The 22,615-nt window shown below is 56.1% G+C and overlaps 1 protein-coding gene across 1 annotated transcript in view; it reads right to left on the bottom strand.

The window, feature by feature from the left end:
* Nucleotides 1-6,268: 6,268 nt before the first annotated feature.
* Nucleotides 6,269-22,615, bottom strand: part of LOC123371745 (V-type proton ATPase subunit B, kidney isoform) — a 77,171-nt gene continuing 60,824 nt past the window's right edge. Inside the window, exons 6-14 of the mRNA XM_045019592.1 lie at nt 22,437-22,576; nt 15,587-15,688; nt 14,413-14,510; nt 12,733-12,856; nt 10,550-10,700; nt 9,130-9,212; nt 8,587-8,691; nt 8,014-8,143; nt 6,269-7,184 (exon numbers count right to left, since the gene is read on the bottom strand). Of these exons, the coding sequence (XP_044875527.1) occupies nt 7,018-7,184; nt 8,014-8,143; nt 8,587-8,691; nt 9,130-9,212; nt 10,550-10,700; nt 12,733-12,856; nt 14,413-14,510; nt 15,587-15,688; nt 22,437-22,576 (1,100 nt within the window). The 3' untranslated portion in view covers nt 6,269-7,017. The remainder of the gene's footprint in view (nt 7,185-8,013; nt 8,144-8,586; nt 8,692-9,129; nt 9,213-10,549; nt 10,701-12,732; nt 12,857-14,412; nt 14,511-15,586; nt 15,689-22,436; nt 22,577-22,615) is intronic.

The raw sequence follows: 22,615 nt of genomic DNA, 5'->3' as shown, positions 1-22,615 counted from the left end.
GAGATTCCACAACCTCCCTAGGCAATTTATTCCAGTGCTTAACCACCCTGACAGTTAGGAAGTTTTTCCTAATGTCCAACCTAAACCTCCCTTGCTGCAATTTAAGCCCATTGCTTCTTGCCCTGTCCTCAGAGGTTAAGAAGAACAATTTATCACCCTCCTCCTTGTAACAACCTTTTATGTACTTGAAAACTGTTATCATGTCCCCTCTCAGTCTTCTCTTCTCCAGACTAAACAAACCCAGTTTTGTCAATCTTCCCTCCTAGGTCCTGTTTTCTAGACCTTTCATCATTTTTGTTGCTCTTTTCAGGAAAGATGTGGAGAAAGTCCAGAGATGTGGCGCCCAGAACTAGACACAACACTCCGGTTGAGACTTATGCACGGCAGAGCAGAGCGGAAGAATTACTTCTCATGCCTTGCTGACAACACTCCTGCTAACACAGCCCAGAATGATGTTTGCTTTTTTTGCAACCGTGTTACACTGTTGACTCATATTTAGCTTGTGATTCACTATGACCCCCAGATCCCTCTCTGCAGCGCTCCTTCCTAGGCAGTCATTGCCCAGTTTGTATGTGTGCAACTGATTGTTCCTTCCGAAGTGGAGGACTTTGCATTTGTCCTTATTATCTGGATTCTACAGGTGTGGTTACTTTAGCAAAGCAGACAGACCTAGATGGACTGGTCAGACTCCTCCAGCCTCACCCCTTCCCCTGACATCAATGAGACTGCAGTGGGGTTAAGATCCCCATACAACCAGCAGCTCCCACACTGGACCAGACCACTAGCCAGCCCAATCTGCCAGGGGCCAATGCCAGATGTCTCGTAGGAAGAGAGACATTTCCAGTAGACGGCTCATTGTGCGGCACACAGCGGAGACCTTTCTCCTTGACTCAGCTGATGATCAGCTGATGCCGCAGAGCATGGGATCACCCTTGTAACTTGCAAGTGCAACTGCACATGTGTATTCTCATTAACAAATACTCTGATCCTTTTCTAAGAACCTGCTCAGTGGTTCGCAGCTCATGTTCTCACATGCACTCAGAGGCGGGGGGCCCTTACCTGGCAGTTGGCTAATGCTGTCGTCGGCACAATCCATTCTGATCCGAGCTGACTGAGCCGTGTCTCCACGCTGGTGCTGCCTGTTGCCTCTGATGTGAGTCGACCGGTCTCCTTCCCCATCTGCCCAGGAGGCTGGGCGTATTCCATTCCTCAGCCACATGGGGAACTGAAACCTTCCCTCTTCCTGTGAACCAGCAGCTGCAGTGGTGCATGCAACCGGTAGCAATTATATCAATGCAGGGACTCAGCTGCTGTGACACGACAGGGCTGTTTCACCAGCAACTTGCAGGAATGATGAGGGTCTAAAGGAGCCCTGAACCTTGTGATCTCAAGGTGCAAAGGGGCACCAAATACTGTGGGAGAGATTCTGTTTTACACTAAGGCCTCGTCTGCAGGGGGAAGCTATTCCAGCGGAAGGCAGGGAGTGAATGTAAACGGCTCGCTAGTCCAAAGAGAGAACAGAGCACCCACTCCAGGAGCTATGCCAGTGTCGCTAGTGTGGAATAATTTTCCCTGCAATAGCTACTCCGGTCAATGGCGCAGACAAGCCCCTAGACCGTTTACACTGCTAGCCTTGAAGTGGCTTTAAAGTGAATACACCTGCTTTATGGCCCCTTTAATCTGCCAGAGCATCAGGACGGGGCCTTTGTGTAAATGAGACCTGGGCCCCACCGATCTGATCTGATCCCGTTTTACACCAATACCAAATGGGGACAACAAATCATAAGTGATCAGAAGAATGAATCAGGCCTCATCCGAGTGAGTCCCTTAGCCAGCCCCTCGCGCAGCCAGCACCACGTCATTGCCCGCGATACTTCCTCTGAAGTTTTGCCCAATCTATATGCACCTTCCTTACTCCCACCTCAGTGCTCCTCATGATCCCGCTCGGTGCCAGCCCAGGTCACCTGTTCCCCTCCAGGGGCTTTACACCTTTCAGATACCTGTACGCAGCGGTTACGTCCCCTCCCTGAGCCACGCTGAGCAGATCCAGGTCTTGCCTTGTGAGCTGATCCCTGGCCATTTTTGTGGCCCTTCTCTGAACGCCTTCTGGGGAGGAGGTGCCCAGAAGAATATTCCAGGTAGCAGAGCTGTATTCCCTCCCTTGCCCATGATGGGATGCCCTGTGGAGGCAGCCCATCATTGCACGGGCCTTTTTTCCTGCCGTTTCATTGTGCAATCTCGCCAGGAAGCTCAGCACGGAGATTTGAACCAGCTGTCCATTACGCTGCCAGCGCCATCATCACCTCTCCCCTCCCCTGTACTTCTAAATTCTTCTAAAATACCTGTTTCCTCTTGACTTGTCTCTTTGGGCATCTCCCGCAAGAGGACAGCTTTGGAGGATAGTCTGTGTTTTTTCAAGCAAGGAGTTTCAGAGATACAGAGGGTTGGAGGGGGAAACACACAATGCAGTTGAAAACAGATAGAAGTTTTTCACACAGTGGGTAATTAGCCCGTGGAACCCCCAGCCACATGATGATGTTGCGGCCAAGGAATTAACAAAGTTCAAAGGAAGACTAGACATTTCTATGGATAACAAGACCATCCAGAGGTAGAATAGTTAATGCTGACTAAAATAATGGTAGAGATATGAAACCTCCTGCTTCAGGGCTTAAGCCAATATCTGATTATTACAGAACAGGATGAGCCCTCCGTGGGGTCAGATTATCCCACATCCACTGCTGCGTGGTTCTTACACCTTCCTCCGCAGCGTCTGGGGCTGAGCCAGTCTGGCAATCCCTAGGAGAGTTTAGAAGCCATTAGGGTTTCTCTTACTCGCCGAAGGTATCGTCCATCTGTCTGACAATTCACATTCCAGTGAGTGGCTACAGTTTTGTTTAACCCATGCGACGGCTACAGCAGCCCCTGGCAGGCTTCATCGTATTCTTTATAGTTCGGTAGCACCTGGAGGCTCCAGCCGAGATCGGGACCCCGTTACGCCAGGCGCTGCACAGACACAAGGACAGTCCAGGGCTGACAAGCCCTCACTAGGTTTATGGACCCTGAAAGGTCCCTGCAGAGTATATCAAGCTGACAGTGGCCCGTGGTTGGAGGCAGCCGGTCATACCCCTCTCCATTTGTACTGTCGCTGCAGCGCCTGGGGCTGCCAGTGCCAGGAAGTGGCTCCTGTCTCCTGCGGCTACGTCCCCTTTCCCTCCCCTTTTCTCTCCCCAACCCTGGAAATCCTCCGAAATCCGAGTTCATGCTGGTTAATCAGCAGGGGGTGCGGTAACATAGGACTCCCGGGGGCGCACGGTGCATTCGGAGAGCTCGGATTTCCAGGGAAAGGGCAGTGGGGCAAGTGGAATTCAGATCGAATCTAGTTGTAACAGCAATCGCATCTCTCCCTCTGCACCCCCGGCGAGCTGCACAATCACTCCTCTCTCAGGATCAAACTCATCCCTGGGGCAACTGTGCCGGCTTTAGTGAGTTACATCAAGGATAACTTTGGCCCTTAATTGGTACATCTCCAGGGTGTTCTTCATACCAGACAGCCTTCCCCCTCTGTTCTTCTTGAGCCAAGCTGGTTCCCCACGGCTAAGGCTCATGACTAGAATAGGGGAGCCAGAGCTGGGATACTCCAGGGACTAAACAGGACCTTTACATCAGATAACGGGAACTAAAAAGAAGCGCTTTGTCATCTAACAGCCAATTCACCGGTGGAACTCACTGCCACAGGATGTAACTGAAACCTAGAATTTAGCAAGATTCAAAGTGGGACTGGATTTTGCATATAACGAACAGCCAGTTGTAACAGCTAATGTGAACTCATTTTGCAGGGGCATAAAACCTCCTTCTTCTGGGCTTAAGCCAGTCTCTAACATTAGGGATCATGACAGGAAGCCTTCATGGCATGGGGGCAGATTATCCCTCAGCTGCTACTGCTGGGTTCTTATGCCTTCCTCTGCAATACCTGATACTAGCCACTGCCATAGAGGGTTTCAGAGTAGCAGCCGTGTTAGTCTGTATCCGCAAAAAGAACAGGAGTACTTGTGGCACCTTAAAGACTAACAAATTTATTTTAGCATGAGCTTTCATGAGCTACAGCTCACTTCTTCGGATGCATAGAATGGAACACACAGACAGGAGATATTTATACATACAGAGAACATGAAAAGGTGGAAGTATGCATAACAAAAGTCAAGACTTTTCCTGTTGTTAAGGTGCCACAAGTACTCCTGTTCTTTTTGCCATAGAGGGGTTACTTGGATTTGAGCCACTCTGTGGCTTCCTATGTTGCAAGGTCAGTGCTGAATACCTGCTAATAATAGCAATGTGCTCCGCAAAACTTCACATTATGTGTTTGATCCATGGGCAAATTGCTCTCCCTTGGTGTCAGAGACCAGGACGTGGGCAGGAGTCAGTAAAGTAATTTTCCCTCTGCGGATACTGACACCTTCTTATCAACTCTTGGAAATGGGCCACCTTGATTGCATTGGCCTCATTAGCACTACAAAAGTAAGTTCCCCTCCCTTGGTATTCACCCCTTCTTGTCAACTATTGAGAAAAGGCCACTTCCACCTTAATTGAATTGGCTCATTAGCACTGACCCCCGCCCCCACTTGGTAAGGCAACTCCTATCTTTTCATGTGCTAGGCTATATATTCTGCTTACTGTATTTTTCACTCCATGCATCTGATGAAGTGGGCTGTAGCCCACGAAAGCTTATGCCCAAATAAATGCTAGTCTCTAAGGTGCCACAAGGACTCCTGGTTGTTTTAGTCAGGAATAGCAGCCCATGGTCAGCGGCAGGGCCAGAGCAAAGGGTCACGGCCGGAGCCAGACATCGGGGCGGATGGCCAGAGCCAGGTTACCTAGAGAGCAACAAGGCGGGGCAAGGTTGGACCAAGGCAAGCACAGGAGCTATCACAGCCCTGGGTGAGCGCTTTGAGCAGCCACTGAACTGCTGCTGGGTTTAGAAGCCGGTCTGCTGCCTCCTCCCACCGGCCAGCCAGGCGGTGCACCCATCAGGCAGCTGACTCCAGGCCAGCTGTGTTCGTTTGGTAGCCCGGAGACGGGCTCTGCTGCAGGCCCTGTTCCCTGACACTAAGTGATGGCAACGGGCACTTCACTCATTAGTGCTGGGCTTGATTTCATCACAAGTCCACAGCAGCCGAGCGGCCGGCGGAGCCCATGCTCCACCCAGCTCCTGAGCCATCTCCCCTTGAAATAGTCTGTGCATAAGCCTCCCTGCGCCGAAGCCTCCCTGCATCGGGTTATACATGCTGTGTTCGTTTCAGAGCATAAAGTCTTAGGCCAAACCGTCAGGAGCCGTACGGTGCCCTCTTCTTCCTCCGTGCCAGGTGGCCCGGGCTTCTCTGCCACTCAGCTCCCAGGTCCACCTGCCCTGGCCCCGTCAGTCACGGCAGCGTCTGCAAGCCCCACATGGACCGACAGTGATCTCAGAAGCATCCCAGTCTAAGTACTGTAACTGTCCTTGGGCTGAGACGCAGCGTGTGGAGCTGCAAGGGAAAGTGGACCAGGCTGTGTCTGGGGAGAGGCCAGCAGTGGGGACTGTGCTGAACATGTCCAATGTTTATAGGAAAGTCTCCCCTGCTCAGATCCAAGGCCATGCAACGTTCTGTTGGTGGATGGAGCTCAGGTCTGAGATGTTCCCTCATGTACAAAACGCTGCTCACTTCCAGCTTCCCACAGGAGCAGGGCTCCAAGTGGGAAGGGCCCACACAGTGGCATGTTGCCTCAGGCAATGAACCCATCAGCTATCGTCAATATGTGTTGTGCCCCCCACGTGCCCCACCAGGCTTCTCTAACACCACGGCGTTCGTTCCTTTGCTCAGGAACCGGCCAGTGCGCCAGGTCAGGGTGGACACAATTGCCCGGGACATCCCCAAGTTCTCGTGTGACTCCAGAGCAACCAGCGCCAGCAGCTTTTGGAGCCTGTTTTCCTCCCCTTCGCTTCTGATGTCACTCGGCAGAACTCCAGAGACCGGGACGGGCTGGAACTTCCTCGTTCCGACCCACACCCTCTGCCAGGCCTTGGCTTCACGGCCTTCGGGCTAAGACCTGATGTAGTTAAACCTGTGCGACCGCCCTGCGATCAGCTGGAAAGTGGGGATGCAGGGTTAGCTGGTGAGAGCCGACCACCCGGGTGGGATGGCGCTTTTTCAACACCCCCTAAAGGCTGGGGCTCATTTCCAAACAGGGTCCCTCATGTCCCAATTAAAGAGCCAGAGACAGATTTTTTCCCCGACATTTTTTTTACTGAAGGTTAATTAGCCGCTCGCCGTTGCGGGTCCCAGCCCATGGTACATTGTAAATAGCGATGGCTGGTCAGGCCTGGAGCTGCTGAGGCCAGGGGGCGCAAACCGGGATTCCTGGCCCAGGGCAGGTGGTGGGAAGCGAGCGATCTCTCTCGATGAGAAGGACGCCTGGCAGGACTGTGCGGTACAACAGGCTGCTTTGCTGTGGCTTAAGGCCAAGCGGGGACAGGGGCTGTGGCCGTGCTGGGCAGACTGGAGCCAGAAGCACAGGGAGGAGAGCTGGGAGGGAGGGACCCAGGCACCCCAGGACAGGGGTGGGGGGCACTCTAGGGCTCTTTTCGGGTATTGATTTGGACCTCGTTGGCTGAAAAGACCTTTGGTTTCTAATAATAGCAACCCCCCAAAGGAAGTGGAATGCTTTCCAGTGGCTGGGCTGGAGGGCCAGTCACCTTTACAGCCAGAGCAGGCCGAAAATTGCCATGGGGAAACTGAGGCAGGTCTGTGGCATCACTACCTCCAGCCACAAGGGGGCGTGCTGGGACAGCAACTCTGTGACAGCACAGAGCACACTAGCTGCCGGCTGTGTAAATACCACGCAGCCCACCCAGCCGCAGATCCATCTCATCAGTACCAGGGGCTGTTCCTTGACATAAATACACCCGCCGCGGGGCCCAAAGGGGGTGACAGGAGCTGGTAACTGGGCTCTGAGCGAGGGGCTGGCCCGCAGCGGAGCAGGCGGTTACAGGGCGGTGTCGTGGTGCTGCAGGCCTGGCGCTTTGGCCTCCCGCGGGTAGTACTCGGCCAGGATGCTCTCGGGGATCCGCTTTAGCAGCTCCTTCGGGAAGATGCGGAGCAGCTGCCAGCCAATGTCCAGCGATTCGAAGATGGTTCTGTTGTCGTAGGGGCCTGGCGAGTGGGACAGAGGCATGTTGGGACACTGGTTGCAGACACCTGGGGCCCAAGAGTGGACACCTAAACCAGGCCCCAGGAGGGGCTAGAAATGAATATGGACCTTTGCACCCCAAGCTGGTCTGGAGAACGGCTAGAGATACGAGAGCACCAGGAGGGTTGAAAGGGCTAAAGAGCCTCACACCCCTCTAAGTCCCAGAAAATGGCCAGGGACACCCAGGCCCCTGGGAGGGGCTGGAGAATGGCCAGGGGGCCCCAGGATGGTCTGGAGAATGGCCAGGGGGCCCCAGGATGGTCTGGAGAATGGCCAGGGGGCCCCAGGATGGTCTGGAGAATGGCTAGGGAGTCCCTGGCCCCAGGAGGAGCTGGAGAAAGGCCAGGGTGCCCCTGGGAGAGGCTGGAGAACAACCAGGGGGCCCCGGGCCCCAGGAGAGACTGGAGAATGGCCAGGGGGCCCTGGGGCCTTGGGGCAGGCTGGAGAATGGGATTCTGGAGACTAGGGCTACACAGTTTTTTCTGACGGGAGCTTTCAGGCCCTGCTGTCCCGAGCTGGCCGTAGGCTGTGCCTGCAAAGCCCGACGTCGGCTCCACCGCGGGTTTCTTTGCACTGAGCACCACTCGGTTGTGGGCTCTCTGTGGAAGGGGGGCGCTGGGCCGCCAGGCCTGCCTGCGAGCCAAGGCACTGCAAGCGGGGACCCCGAGCCCGTACTCTGTAGCAAACACAGTGGCTTGCTTCAGCCGTGCCCTTCCCCGCCCTGCTGCAGACGCGTGGGCTCTGCCTGCCTGCTGGGCGCCCGTGCGTGGAGCTGGAAGCCGGGCTCCTTACCCTGGGCGATGAACTGCTTCTCAAACTTCTGCAGGAACTCCAGGTACAGCAGGTCGTCGGCCGACAGCGCCTCCTCCCCGACCACGGCCTTCATGGCCTGCACGTCCTTGCCTATGGCGTAGCAGGCGTACTGGGGGTGCGAGCGAAAGGATGGGCCGGTGAATGGGGTGCCAGAGAACTCGCAACAGGGGCGCGTGGGGAGAAATCCACTGAAGACTGTGAGGGGCCCAGATACTACAGTGCTGGGGGCCATGTAAGATAGATTATCCCCCAGGCAGGGCTGTTATCTTCAATTTGCATGTAAGGAACCGAGGCAGAGACCCGATCCTAGGATGCTGGAAGTCTGGGGCAGAGCAGGGAATTGACCTGAGGGTCCCAAGCTATCACCCTAACCACTGGACCATACTTCCTCTGGGGACGTCAGCGCACTTACCCTGGTTCACTGCCGGTGTGGCTGAGGGCAGCCTCCAGCTGTCCGTATGAAGGGGAAGGAGAGAGGGGTCGGGATGGAGAATCCCTCAGTGAGTGGGGCTGACGTAGCAAATTATTCCTACCCCCTCTTGCTGCACTTACCAGCTGGTTGGACACGTCACCGTGGTCCTTCCGAGTCATGCCCTCCCCAATGGCCGACTTCATCAGGCGGGAGAGGGAGGGCAGCACGTTTATGGGGGGGTAGATCTGTGGGGGCAGAAAGCACACAAACACGATGGCCTTAGCACGCCCTGCGCGGCGGGTGTGGTAAGTGCCGGCCGGACACCCGCTAGCGAACCCCCCACAAGAAACCCCGACAGGAGATGGGGATTGTGAGCCCCCTTTTACAGCCATTCGCCCAGGCTCACAGGAGCGGCCAGTGGCCAGCTGGCGTTAGAAGGGTGGAGTTCCTGGCACCCAGGTTTGTGCCCTGGGCAGTAGATCTGGCCTCTCTTTATCATGTGCTCCCTCGCTAGCCAGTCAGCACCCCCAAAGCCACGGCTCCGTGCGCCCCTGCGGTTCCAGCCTTGGCGTCGTCCCCTTTGGCAGTGGGTTTCCCTGGCTGCGGTCAGAGCCTGAGCCCGCTGCTCCACCCCGAGACACCGGGGCGGAAGGAGGGGCTCTCGGATTCGGGGGGCGGCGAACCTGTCTGTTATGGAGCTGTCTGTCCACGTACACCTGCCCTTCCGTGATGAAGCCTGTCAAGTCGGGGATGGGGTGGGTGATGTCTGGGAAGGAAAAGACAGAGCCAATGGTAGCCTGTGAGGCCTGCCAAGGGCCCCCGCCGCAAGGACCCCACCCTCTGACAGCTGGCATGGCTCACTTCACCAGGCCCCGGATGCCAGCCTATGCCCGGCCTGAGGGAATTGCCCTGGGCAGACCCTCACCCACTCCCCCGGTAGAGGGCAGGACCACCCCACCCACAAGGCCACCCGGCACCCTCAGCCAGGACGCCGGCCCTGGCAGGTAGGGAAGCGGGCGCAAATATTAGCTCTTGGACCGTCTCCATTCCCGACGGATTGTTACAGATGCCAGTCACATGGCAGCGCTTCTCCCTGACTGGACGGCTCAGCCCCCAGCTGACAGATATGTTACCGTGGATGGACAATTCGGTGCTTGCCATGAAACCGTGTGATCAGGGAGCCGGATCGGGGCCCGGTGCTGATGCAGGGCCCCAGTGCAAACAGCCTGGCCTCCTGCTGGCCCCAGGGGATGCAGGGCTTGTGGGGGGCAGAGCTGCAGCTCAGGGGAGAACACCCTGGAACAATCCCAGGAAAAGCCCACGTGGGCTCCACCTTCTGGCAGCTCCCCAGGGCGCTGCCCCGTGTAAAGGACTTCGGAGCCGCATTCGGCCACCATCCCCTCCCTCCTGACAGGATGCTGACGGCTGGAGGGGGGAAGGGGGGGGTGGCAGGGAGGGCCGCAGCCTGAGTGATTCTTGCGAATAGGGGAACTTGTGGGACCTCAGATAAGGAATTGGGAGGCGGGGGCGGAAGTCATGCCTGGGCAGCAGCTTCCCTCTTTCCATTTCCTGCTTCTCCTACGCTCGAGGGCCAGGCTCCGCCAGGAGAGAAACAGCCACAGCCCGGGTCCCCCAGAGGGGCCTGGGAGACCTGTGTGCAGCAGGCAGGAGTCAGTGAGCAGCGCTGCCCTCTGGTGGCTGGGCCGCGGAGAGGATAAAGGATCTACCACTGCTAGCCGAAGCGAAGGCTGGTGTCCATTAGCCCACAGCTGGTGTTTTGGGTGCTGAAGGAGGCCGGCTCTCGCCCTGCTCCCTGGGGCATCAGCTGAGTCCGACACCCCCACATCTCTGCAGGGATCAAAATCAATGTGGGGGAGCGCATGGGGGCACAGCAGCTTGCTGGGATCCTCCCCATCGGGTGCGCAGGCACAGCCGCCTGCTGAGATCCCTCCCCCCATCAGGTGTGGGTCGTGGCCACTGGTTGGGATCCTGGCTGCTAATGCAGCAGCAGCAAATCACTGAGCAACTTGCTGATGCCCCCGGCACCCGCTGTGGCCTGACTGCTGGGGGGGCCGTGGGCTGGCCCGCCGTGTGCCCGCTCACCGTCGTTGGGCATGGTTAGAATGGGGATCTGCGTGATGGAGCCGTTCCTCCCCTCCACGCGCCCGGCGCGCTCGTAGATGGTGGCCAGGTCGGTGTACATGTAGCCAGGGAAGCCCCTGCGGCCTGGCACCTCCTCCCTGGCTGCCGACACCTAAGGGGAAGAGCGAGGAGCAAGAGTGACTGCTGCAGGACAGCGGTCGTGGGTCCCACCCTCCTGGGATCCGCCGAGGGGCCGCGTGGGGAAGACCTGTCCCAGCTTCGGCCCCATCACCGGGTCTGTGACACGGAGCAGGATGCTCCCCTTGCCCGGCTGTTCCGTAGGTGCAGCGCCCCCCTCTGGTGGATCCCGGCTGGGGGCAGTGACTGAGGAGCGCCCCTCCTGTGCGATTCCGCCCCCAGGCCTGGTGAGCCTGCCCCCTCCACAGCTCTCTGCCCAGTGGCACGCTCCTGCTGCACCTCGGATCGCATTCCTGCCCTGCCTTTGGGTTCCCCCTGCGCTTAGTTCATCCCAGTTTCTTTCTGCCTGAGGGACAACCCATGCTGTCCTCCTCCCACTGCGATCCAGCGGGCTGGCCCCTTCCCCCAGTGCCGGGTTCGCTCTGGAGAGGGCTGGTCAGCAGCGCTCGCTGGGGCTGGGTGCATGTGAATCGCTGAGTGCTCTGTTTTACTGGGTCAGGTAAATGGCTCTGGGGCGAGAAGATGCCCCGGCAAAATAAAACCCAGCCCCTGAAGCTCAGCTCTCCCCCCGGGAAGGGAAACCGCCCTTCCAGCGGAGATGGATGTTTCAAAGGACAGCGGGTCGCACCTCTGCCAGAGCTTTGAAAAGCCTCCCATCCACAGGGAGCCCGCTGACCCGGGGGCACGGTGTAACCCGCATTCGGGCCATTCCATTGGTGGATGCCCCCTGGCAGGGTCACTGCGTGGGGACCGAGCCCAGGGCCTCCAGGGGTAACAGGACAGGGCCCGACTGATTGAGCTATTGAGCCCGGGCTGTTAGTGTGAATGGATAAACCCAGCTGATTCTCCCTGCCTTTCCTGCAGCCACACCGTAAAACTCCCCCAGGCTCTCCCCACGTGCAGCATCCTTCTCGCCGGCCTCGACAAACGCCATCTTGCCCCGCTCAGACCCATTCGGGGTCTGCTGCAAAGATCAGTCTCCCAGCCAGCCGCTTTGAGCCCGTCCCCCCTTGCTTTGCTCTCCCGGCCTGTTCGCATCGCACACAAGCTGCTTGTCTTCGCTTCTGAGGCTCCATTACCTCTCCTTTGCCGTCACGCTGCGGGCGCTCGGCTCCGATGGGCGTGCGCCACCATCGTCCACCCGGCAAGTTTTCACACCAGCCCCCTTGCGTTTCCCCCCTGACGCCCCTCGCGCTCGGGAGGAGCTCCCCAGCAACACCCACAGAGCCACCTCTGTTCTCCTTCAAACCCCTCCTGAAAACTCGCCTTTGCCACGATGCCTCCGAAAACCCTTGGCACTGCCTAGGACCCCTCGCTGGCTGGTCACTGGGCTGCCAGCCAGGCGGTTTGCTCAGATTAGCCATCTCCAGGTTCAGGGCCCGAGGGAGGACACCCGACGGGAACCACAAACGTGGCCCCAGGACAGAGGCAAGCGTGGACTGGAGTCACTTTCCCCTTCCCCAGCGCCCTGCAATGCACGTTACCCTGCGGCCGTTGGATGCAGGGTGCAGCCGGGGGGTGAGGCCCGAGGAGCCAGAAGGAAGGAGCGTAGCGAGGAAAGCGAGTCCCAGAAGGTTGTGGGAGAGAGTTGGCCACGTTCACCCCAACCTGCCAGCCCCCACCCCCCCGGGTGTATGTGACGATGTGTGTCGGGAGGGGGATGGGAGCAGCTGGAAGGGAGTGGACGGGAGCCTGACACAGGCAGGGGAACAGGGTCACATCACCCCTGAGTTTCCCGTTTGGAGCAGAGTCTCCAAAGCATTTGTCTCTCATTTAGGAGCTCAAAGGAAGCGACTGGGTTTGATGAAGGCCTCAGCTCCCAGCAGCTCCCGCTGCTTGTTCACCTGCCTCAGTGGGAGTTGCTGGGAGCTGATTGCCGGGGACAGTCTGGCCCTCCCTGGGCAGTGGGACCCAGTGCGGCCCGTTCACAGGCGCCTCCAACTCTTGGGAAGGCTGGGGCCTGAGTCCAGCTGCGGCGTCAGGATGGGAGGCGTCGCCGTACTGACCTCCCGCAGGGCCTCGGCGTAGGAGCTCATGTCGGTCAGGATCACCAGGACATGCTTCTCGCACTGGTAGGCCAGGAACTCGGCGGTGGTCAGCGCCAGGCGCGGGGTGATGATGCGCTCGATCCTGTGGGAGGAGACGGCCGGTAGCGGAGGCTGGTCTGGGACGTCCCCTGAAAGCGCGTTCACCACAGCCACGCCGTTCCCCCGAGAGACCAGGTTACCAGGGGGCCAATCCCCTCTGGGCATCAGATGGCCCCACTCTCGCTCATCTCGTAGTTCCCCTTCCCCCAATGGCGAGCACCCCAAGCCTGCGGACAGCATCGGCACACACCGGCGGGGAGCTGGAACGGCACGGCTGCACCCCTGGGCCATGCAGAGCGAGGCCAGAACCTCCTGCCCCGCAAACCAGCCCCTCCCCACTGAGCTAGGAGATGAGGCTCCCCTTGCTGGGAGCCGCAGCTGGGCTAGGACGTGCCGGGGAGCAGTGCTGAGTCTATCTAGCAGAGGGCAGCCGCGTACGCACACCAGCCCGTATGCTACACTCTCAGTAGGAACTGGGCCATCCCCTGGCATGGCAGGGACCCTGATCTGGGTGAGCCAACCCTTGGCTGTGGTCCCTCTCCGCCACTGGCCACCAGGCTGCATTGCAATGTGTCCTAGCCGCCCCACCCAGCAAAGGGATGAGGGGGAATGGGGATGGGCATTGCGAAAGGGCTTGAAATCTGCAAGGGGCCGGGCAGCATCCACTCTAGCTGGAGTCAAGGGGAGCCGAGGCTCTGCTCCCATTAGAGTCAATGCTAGATTGGCCCCTCAGCAGGACTGGTGCCCCTGGCAGGAGTGGAGGCACCTTCTAGTTACCGGTGGTTTCCTCCTGATGCAGGAGGAGGGCTGCCCGATCTGTAGCACCCATGTGGCATGAACCGCACGGAAGAGGAGTGTGAGCTCCGCCCAAAGAGAGGAGCTCCTCTCCAGAGTGGCATTTGGGCCCATAATGCAATGGGGGATTGGGCCTACTGACCTCAGTAGAATTACTCCAGAGATAACTAGGCCCAGTGGCTCTGATCCTCCTCTCACTTACACCGGAGCAATTCCATCAACTTCCACAGGGTTACTCCAGCTTTACACCACAGTGAGGGAGATCAGAGCCAAGACGAGGATGCCTGTAGCCGCCCAGGTCTCAGTATCTTTAATTATTTGTACTACAATAGGGCCCAGGCAACCCTGACATAGACCAGGACCCCATCGTGCTTGGCGCTGTACGACTTAATTGCTATTAGCTGTATTACGGTAGTGCCCAGGAGCCCCAGCCATGGACGCATCCCGTTGCGCTGGGCACTGTACAGTTTTATTGCTGTTAGATGTATTACGGTAGTGCCCAGGAGCCCCAGCCATGGATGCATCCCGTTGCGCTAGGTGCTGTACAGTTTTGTTGCTATTAGGTGTATTACGGTAGTGCCCAGGAGCCCAGCCATGGACTTCACCCCGTTGCGCTAGGTGCTGTACAGTTTTGTTGCTATTAGGTGTATTACGGTAGTGTTCAGGCACCCCAGCCATGGACTGCACCCCGTTGCTCTAGGCGCTGCACACGTGCAGAACAAAAGGCAGGGGGCTGGGCGTGTTATGGTTAATGGGGCCTGATCTGGTGCAGTTCTCTTGATGGCAGGCAGGGGCTGTACTCACGTGGGGTCATTGGCGAGGTTCAGGAAGAGGCACACGTTCTCCATGGAGCCGTTCTCCTCGAAGTCCGACTTGAAGAAGCGGGCAGTTTCCATGTTCACCTGTCAATCACATCCACAACGGGGCGGGGCTGAGCAACACAACAGTCCCCATTGTACAGATGGGGAAACTGAGGCCAGGGGAGGGCAGGGACTCACCCACAGTCCCACAGGGAGTCAGAGCAGGGACTAGAACCCAGGTGTCCTGAGTCCCAGACTCTGGTTCCCAGCCCAGCCTCTTCAGTATAACTTGTCTCTTTTAATTCCTTTCTGTTCTTACTCCTCTGGGCCCATGCCACCCTGGGGACGCAGCACAAGGGCCTGCCAGGATGGGGCAGGCTGCTGTGGCACGGAGCGCCTCGGGGCACTGGCCTGGCTGCAGGGCACCTCTCCGCGTGGCGCTGGGTCGCCGGGCACCGTCTCTGGAGGAAGCAGCCGGTGCCAGGGGCAGGGAGCGGTGTGGGGCCGGGGAGCAGAGCAGGTTGCAAGGACACAGCTGTCCAGCAGGGGGGAGCACAGTGCTGCCGATCTCGACCACCCGGCTCTTTACAGGGGGGATTCTCCCTGGCCCCGGGTCCAGCCCGAGGGGGCCGGGAGGCAGTTCCAGGGCTTAGCCTGTTTCCCCACTGACCACTCGCTCTGCCGAGGAGCAGTTCTCAAAGCCCTTGGCCCTGAGACCAAGGCAGGACGTCGGATCCTCCCACGCTCGTGCTGACCCTCCAGTGGCTGGGCTGTCCCCGAACCCGCTGGCCTGGGCTCAGCCCCAAACCCTGGGCCGCAGGGATGCCCCTGCCCGAGGGCCCTGGCTGATCCCAAAGCTCAGCCCCAGACTCAGCCCTGAGCCCGAGCTCCCCAGATTTGTCCCCGAACCCAGCCCCAGCACGATGACTGTGACCCCCAGGTCCCCAGCCAAGGTCTGGACACCTGGCTCTGGGTTTGACCCAAACCCCTAGTCCAGGGCACCCTCAGAGCCTTGCTACATGGGGCTGCAAGGGGCCCAGCTGGTGAGACACCCTCCCAGCAGCCTGTGTTGCTGAGACTGTCCCCAGCCCTTCGCCCCAGGACCTGCTGCCTGAGGCAAGGCCCTGCACGGAGCTGGGAGGCCTGTGCCGTCCCCACCAGCCCCCGGTCGGACTCACCCCCATGGCTGCGAAGACGATGGCGAAGTTGTCTTCGTGATAGTCCATCACATCCTTGGACTTTTTCACCAGGCCGGCCTGTCTACAGATCTGTGCGGCGATCTGCGGGGGGGGGAGAGACGCAGGGCTCAGACCCAGAGACGGGCACCTCAGCCCGGCCTCAGAGCCCGACGCCCAGGCCGCCAGCTCACTTGGGCTCTGGATCCGGCCCATCTCAGATCCGGGGGCCAAACTGCATGCTGGCGTAACTCCACGGAAGCCAGCCGCGTTACGCCAGCGAAGAATTTGGCTGACGGAGACTGAAGCTTGGTCAAACCACAGCAAATACAGAGCCAGGGGGAACATGGAAACTGCCTCTGGGAGTATTTGAGGGAGGTAACAGAAGAGGGCTGAGTCACAGGATGTTGCTAAGGAAAGGAAAATGGAGGCTGAATCCTAATCTCCTCCCAAGCACTGCCGTTCTCCAGCATCGTGGACACCACCACCACCGTCCTGCCTGTCACTCAGGTGCAGAACCGGGCGCCCCCTTTGGCTCGGCCATCTCTCTAGGTCCCCACCTCCAGCTACGTCTCACCCTTGCTGATTCTGCCTGTGCCATGTCTCTATGATACGGCCGTTCCTGTCCCTCCGCACAGCCAGAACTCCCATCGCCGGGTGTCTTTTGACTGCTGCAGCAGCCTTCTCTCTGGCCTGGACAACGGCAGCCTGGCCCCGCTCAGCTCCACGCAGAGGATGGCGGCAAAAGTGGTTTTCCTAGCCTGGCACTGTGACCACGTCACCCCTGTCTTTGCCTCCCTCCACTGCCTCCCCCTTCTCTAGCATCCAACACCAGCTGCTTGTTTTCACCGTCAGGGCCCCACCTGGCCAATCCCCACCTTTCCTACCACCTCTCTACTACTGCGATGTCGAAGCTCATCTCCAAACGGCTCCTGATGTCTGTCACCAGCACCCACTTGTTACATTTTCAGAGAAGCCCCTTGGTGCTTCCTCCCCTGCTGCTCCACGTGCTGGGGAGGAGTTCCTCGTAAACAGCCCCGAACCACCTCCCCCTCCCCCTCCCCCCCACCCCGAAATGCTCCTTTGCAGCAATACGTACAAAAAACGGGACCCCGGCCTTCCTGCTGGCTAATACTGCCTCTGAGGTAGCACAAGAAGCAATGGGCTTAAACTGAAGCAAGGGAGGTTTAGGTTGGACATTAGAAAAATCTTCCTGTCAGGGTGGTTAAGCACTGGAATAAATTGCCATGGGAGGTTGTGGAATCTTGGTCACTGAAGGTTTTTAAAAACAAGTTAGACAAACCCCTGTCAGGGATGCTCTAGATAACCCTTAGTCCTGCCATGAGTGCAGGGGACTGGATTAGAAGACCTCTCGAGGTCCCTTCCAGTCCTGTGATTCTGTGATTGTTTCCTTGTACGCCACCATCTCTCTGTATCCATCTGTTGTCTCTTGTCTTACACTGTGAGCTCTTCAGGGCAGGGACTAACATTTTCTTCTGTGTTTGTCCAGCACCTGGCGCAGCGAGGGCCTGGCGCGGTGAGGCCCTGGCCCATGACTAGGGTTTGCAGGCAGTACAAATAATAAATAACATCAATAATAATAATAATTATCCACAGGCCTGTGGGGGTCATGTGTCTGCCTGCCTCTGTGCCTGATCCACAGAGGGGACGAGTCTGCGGCAGCCCCGGCTCTGAAGCCTGGCTTTCTGCTCAACTCGAACTTCCAGCTGGGAAGGGCCTGTCTTCAATCCCTAGCATGAGCCGAGCTAGTGGCCTTCATGCTGCCATTCCCTAGTGAGATCTAGTAGGCTGCAGAAGAGGGATAGATGGTTGGGCTGTTGAAACCGATGCTGGACGAAGCCCTGGAGAATGGACGTAGGGAGGAGCCTGCCTTGGCCTCTAGAAGAGTATAGTTCCGTGGCCTGTCCCATCTCTTGCGGCCTGCATTTAAACAGCTGGTACCAAAAAGGCAGGAGCTCCAGCTAGAAACACGAGCTGAAAAGCCTGGGGAGCCGGTGACGCAGGAGGGGAGAGCCCTGCTCAGACCTGGCTGTGCTGTTCCCAACACGCCAGGTGCTGTACAGTTTTGTTGCTATTAGGTGTATTACGGAGGGAGGGCGCTCCCCACCAAGCCGGCCCGCCTGACCTGCACTCACTGCCCTTGTCCAGGCCAGGGCTCAGGGGGCTGCTTTCCCATCAGACAGCCGGCAGCTTCGCCGATGCCCTGCACCGGGTTGATAATACTTGTTCTGCTAATGGGGTGGGACCTTGTTGGGAACTGGGTGGTGTGTGAGGGGAAGGGGGGGCAGTGATGGAGGGTGGGGGGAAGGCAGAGGGAAGTGATGGAGGATGGGGGGCAGAGGGCAGTTATGGCGGGTGGGGAAGGACCTATAACTCGCTCCCTGTAATGAGAGTTCATGCTCTAACCTGATCCTTCCTGTAAGTACCCACCATGGGCATCTGCTCCACTAACTCTGCCTTTCAATCCGCTTCAGAATCATGGCAGGACCAATTGGAGGCCTGGCTTTAAAACAGGGTCCCAGGCCTACTAGTGCCCCCTGATCTCCAAAAAAGAGGGGCTGAGGTGGAAGCTATTTCCTTGCCCTCCTTTATCGGCCGGCTCTGCTCCTGGATCCCCCCCCACCTCTGGCTTGCGCTGCCGCAGCATCCATTGCACTGGGCCCTGACTTTATTATATTAACTTTCGTCTGTCACTCCCGATCTGTCAGGCCAGGTTTTCCATCCGATTGCATCACTGTCTCGCTCTGGCTGGCGTGTGCGGCTGCTGTCAGAGGAGGAAGTTGGTTGATTACCTCTTGGGCCGCGGATCTCCGGTTCGTTGCCAAAGCAGCAGCACCAGTTGCATTTATAGATCAACCTGATATTTCGAGTTCATCAAAGTTCACGACCGAGTGGTTCTGATCGGGGCTGATGCAGCTTGGCATTTCAGCACAAACTCCACTTGACGTTTCTAGCGCAGCCCGGCTTCGGCTCTCACTGGCTTTGATGGCCTTGCTGGGCTCAGTGCACAGAGCTCAGGAGACCCTGCCCTTCCAAACCCAGGTCTGGTTTTTAGAGATTGGCCGATGAGTGCGGGCACTGGTGCCGGAGGTGCAGAGAGATACAAACAAAAACAACATCTTTCATCTTCCATGCGGAATCTCATAGATCCCAAGGCCAGAAGGGACCATCGTGATCATCTAGTCTGACCTCCTGCCTAGCCCAGGCCAGAGACCGGCCCCACAGTAATCCCTAGAGCCGAGCTTTTAGACAAACTGCCAGTCTTGATTTAAAATTTGCCAGCGATGGATAGTCCACCACAACACCTGGTACATTGTTCCAATGGTTAATTACTCTCCTGTTCAAAATGCACGCCGTATTGCCCGTCTGAATGTGTCTAGCTTCAGCTTCCAGCCGCTGGATCCTGTCAGACCTTTGTCTGCTAGACTGAAGAGACAATTATCAAATATTTGTTCCCCATGTAGGTATTTATAGACTGTGATCACTCCACCTTTAACCTTCTCTTTGTTCCACTAAATAGACTGAGCTCCTTGGGCCCATCACTATAAGGCAGTTTTCTGATCCTTTCATCATTCTCGCAGCTCTTCTCTGAACCCTTCTCCAATTTATCCACATCCTTCTTGAACTGTGGGCACCAGACCGGGACACAGGATTGCAGCAGTGGTTACACTAGTGCCAAATACAGAGGTCAAATAACCTCTTTTACTCAAGATTCCCATTTATGCATCCCAGGATCACATTAGCCCTTTGGCCTCAGCATCACACTGGGAGCTCCTGTTCAGCTGATTATCCACCACGATCCCCAAATCTTGTTCCAAGTCACTGCTTCCCAGGATAGAGTCCCCCATCATGTAAGTATAGCCTAAATTATTTGTTCCTAGAGGTATATATTTGTAGGAACCAGGGGTCACCCAATGAAATGAACAGGCAACAGGTTTAAAACGAACCTAAGGACGTACATCTTCACACGATGTAGTCACCCTGCGGAACTCCTTGCCAGGAGATGTTGTGACGGCCAAAGCTATAACTGGGCTCAAAAAAGAATTAGATAAATTCCTGGAGGATAGGTCCAGCAATGGCTATTAGTCAAGATTGTCTGAGGTGCAACCCTATGCTCTGGCTGTCCCTAACTTCTGGCTGCCAGAAGCTGGGAGTGGACAATAGGGGATGGATCACTCACTAATTGCCTTGTTCCGTTCATTCTCTCTGAAGCATTTGGCATTGATCACTGTCTGAAGCCTGGATACTGGGCTAGCTGGATCATTGGTCTTACCCAATATGGCCATTCTTCTGCATGCAGCTGTATTAAAATGCATATCATTTACCTGTGCCCAGTTTACCAAACAATCTAAATTGCTCTGTATTGCTCACTGATCTCGTCTTCATTATTTCCCACTACCCCAATTTTTGTGTCATCTGCAAACTTTACCAGTGATGATTTTATGTTTTCTTCTCGTTGATAAAAATGTTTAAAATGGTGTAGCCTAGATGACTGTGGGACCTCACTAGAAACACACCTGCTTGATGATGATTTCCCCGTTACAGTTATATTTTGAGACCTCTCCATTAGCTGGCTTTTAATCCATTTCACAAGCGCCATGTTCGTTTTATATCATTCTAGTGTTTTTAATCAGAATGTTGTGCGATACCAAGTCGCGCGCCTTACAGAAGTCTAAGTGCATAATGTCAGAACGGTTACCTTTATCAACCAAACTTGTAATATAATCAAATACAGATATCAAGTTAGTTTGATAGGATCTATTTCCCATAAACCCATGTTGATTGACATTCATTATATTACTCTCTTTTAATTTTTTATTGAGTCCCATATCAGCTACTCCATTATTTTGCCTAGGATTGATGTCAGGCTGATAGGCCTAGAATTATCTGGGTCATCCTGTTTACCCTGTTAAAATATTGGCACCACATTAGCTTTTGAAAGTTCTCCACTGTTCCAACACTTATTGAAAATGAACATTAATGATCCAGTGATCTCCTCAGCCAGCTCTTTTAAAACTCTGGGATGTAAATTATCCTGACCTTCTGATTTAAGTGTCTGACTTTAATAGCTGCTGTGTAACAGCCTCCTGATATACCAGTGGAATGGAAAGAGAGTTATCATCATCATATAATGAGATCACATCATCTGTTTTTTCCAAATGCAGAACAGAAATATTTTGAACACGTCTGCCTTTTCTGCATTATTATTGATAATTCTACTGTTTACATGTGTATTTTTTTGTCCCTAATATACTTTAAAAACTCCTTCTTGTTGTTCTTAACTCTGCTGGCCATAGATTTCTCTATGCCTCCCTTATCAATTTTCTATACGTCCTAGCTTCTGACTGATAGATTGTTGTCAACTTCCCCTTTCTTCCATTTGTTATATATTATTATCACCTCAAGGTGTTTCATAAAAGTAGGTGTGGTAGCATTAACCCCATTTTACAGTTGGGGAAACTGAGGCACAGAGCAGGGAAGTGGCTTGCCCACAGAGTAGGGCACTGAATCCAAAATTCCTGATGTATCTTGCTTACATAGGCCTTCCCTTAGGAAAACACTGTGCTTTTACAGCTGGTCAAACTGTCCATTGTAGAGATTAGTCACTTAGTACTGAGCCCGAAACTGTTTGGGAAATAATTCCTGCAAACACACCTGTTCTTCCTAAAGACTTGCTGAACCGTTCGGACCACAGGCCTTCAGCCAGTGCAACGCTTACAAAATGTTTGCTCCGAGCTTTCGCTGTTTCTTACTTGTGGTGTGTGGAGGCCCAGCTGGGTCACATGATGTGCTCTGTTCCCTGATTGAATGGAGCTCGGCTGTTCTCAGTGGTACCAGATGACAGAACAAGGAGCAATGGGCTCAAGTTACAGTGGGGGAGGTTTAGGTTGGATATTAGGAAAAACTTTTTCACTAAGAGGGTGGTGAAGCACTGGAATGGGTTACCTAGGGAGGTGGTGGGATCTCCTTCCTTAGAGGTTTTTAAGGCCCAGCTTGACAAAGCCCTGGCTGGGATGATTTAGTTGGGGATTGGTCCTGCTTTGAGCAGGGGGTGGGACTAGATGACCTCCTGAGGTCCCTTCCAACCCTGAGATTCTATGATTCTAGGAGAGACAAGGGTGGAAGAGGAAGCCACTTGCTGGACGTCACCCAGCAGGTCGGAGCTGGGCCTAGAACCAAGGTCTCCTGAGTGCCAGGCCAGCACCCTGCCTGCAGAACCTGCTGCAGAGCAGCAATACGAATGGATGGATTGTAGATGGTGTCATGGCGACAGCCTGGGCGTGCAGCCAGGTGCCACACAGGGCAGGCAGCACACAAGGCAGAGCCAGGGCAGGCTTCTCACACACACACGGCTCTGCCCGGGGTCTCAGCTCTGACTCAGAAGGACCTTCTCTAAGGTCTTGTTCACTCTTCAGGGCCCACCCAGTTTTTGGCACCCCTGTTGAGGCTGCCAGCCGGGGGTAAGGGGGGATTCAGTGGTACTGGGGGGTTCTTGGGCTGGCCTGCTGGCAAAGGAGGCTTTGAGGTGCATCTCACAGCCAGCCAATGAAGGACAGCTGTTGGGAAGGGCGAACTGGGCCAGCTAGGAACACGGGGTTCAAACTGTGGCCACCATTACCAATCCCCCGGGCCAGCCACCCCTCTCTGCAAGAAACGTCCATGGTTACCGGGGGCCCGGTGGTCCCAGCACTTGCAATGCCACGAGAACCCAACATCCAGCACGTCTGATGTTAGCATAAAGTAGCGACGGGTCCGCCCTCGCCCTACGTGTCCTGGCCGCCCCTGCTGCAGAAGGGGACAGGGAAGGATGGGCAGAAAGACGAGGTCCTACCTCGTTGTGAGGAAGTCCAGCAGCAGAGAAGATGGGGATCTTCTGCCCCCTGGCGATGCTGTTCATGACGTCGATGGGCGAGATGCCAGTCTGGATCATCTCCTCAGGGTATATGCGACCATGCGGGTTGATAGGCTGACCTGAAGCAAGAAGGCAGGAAGGGGTTATTGCATGGGACA

The sequence above is a fragment of the Mauremys mutica genome, chromosome 5 (assembly GCF_020497125.1).
Source record: "Mauremys mutica isolate MM-2020 ecotype Southern chromosome 5, ASM2049712v1, whole genome shotgun sequence".
Classification (NCBI taxonomy): Eukaryota; Metazoa; Chordata; order Testudines; family Geoemydidae; genus Mauremys; species Mauremys mutica.
The sequence above is the reverse complement of the archived record's forward strand: the minus strand, read 5'-3'. Positions and strand labels throughout refer to the sequence as shown.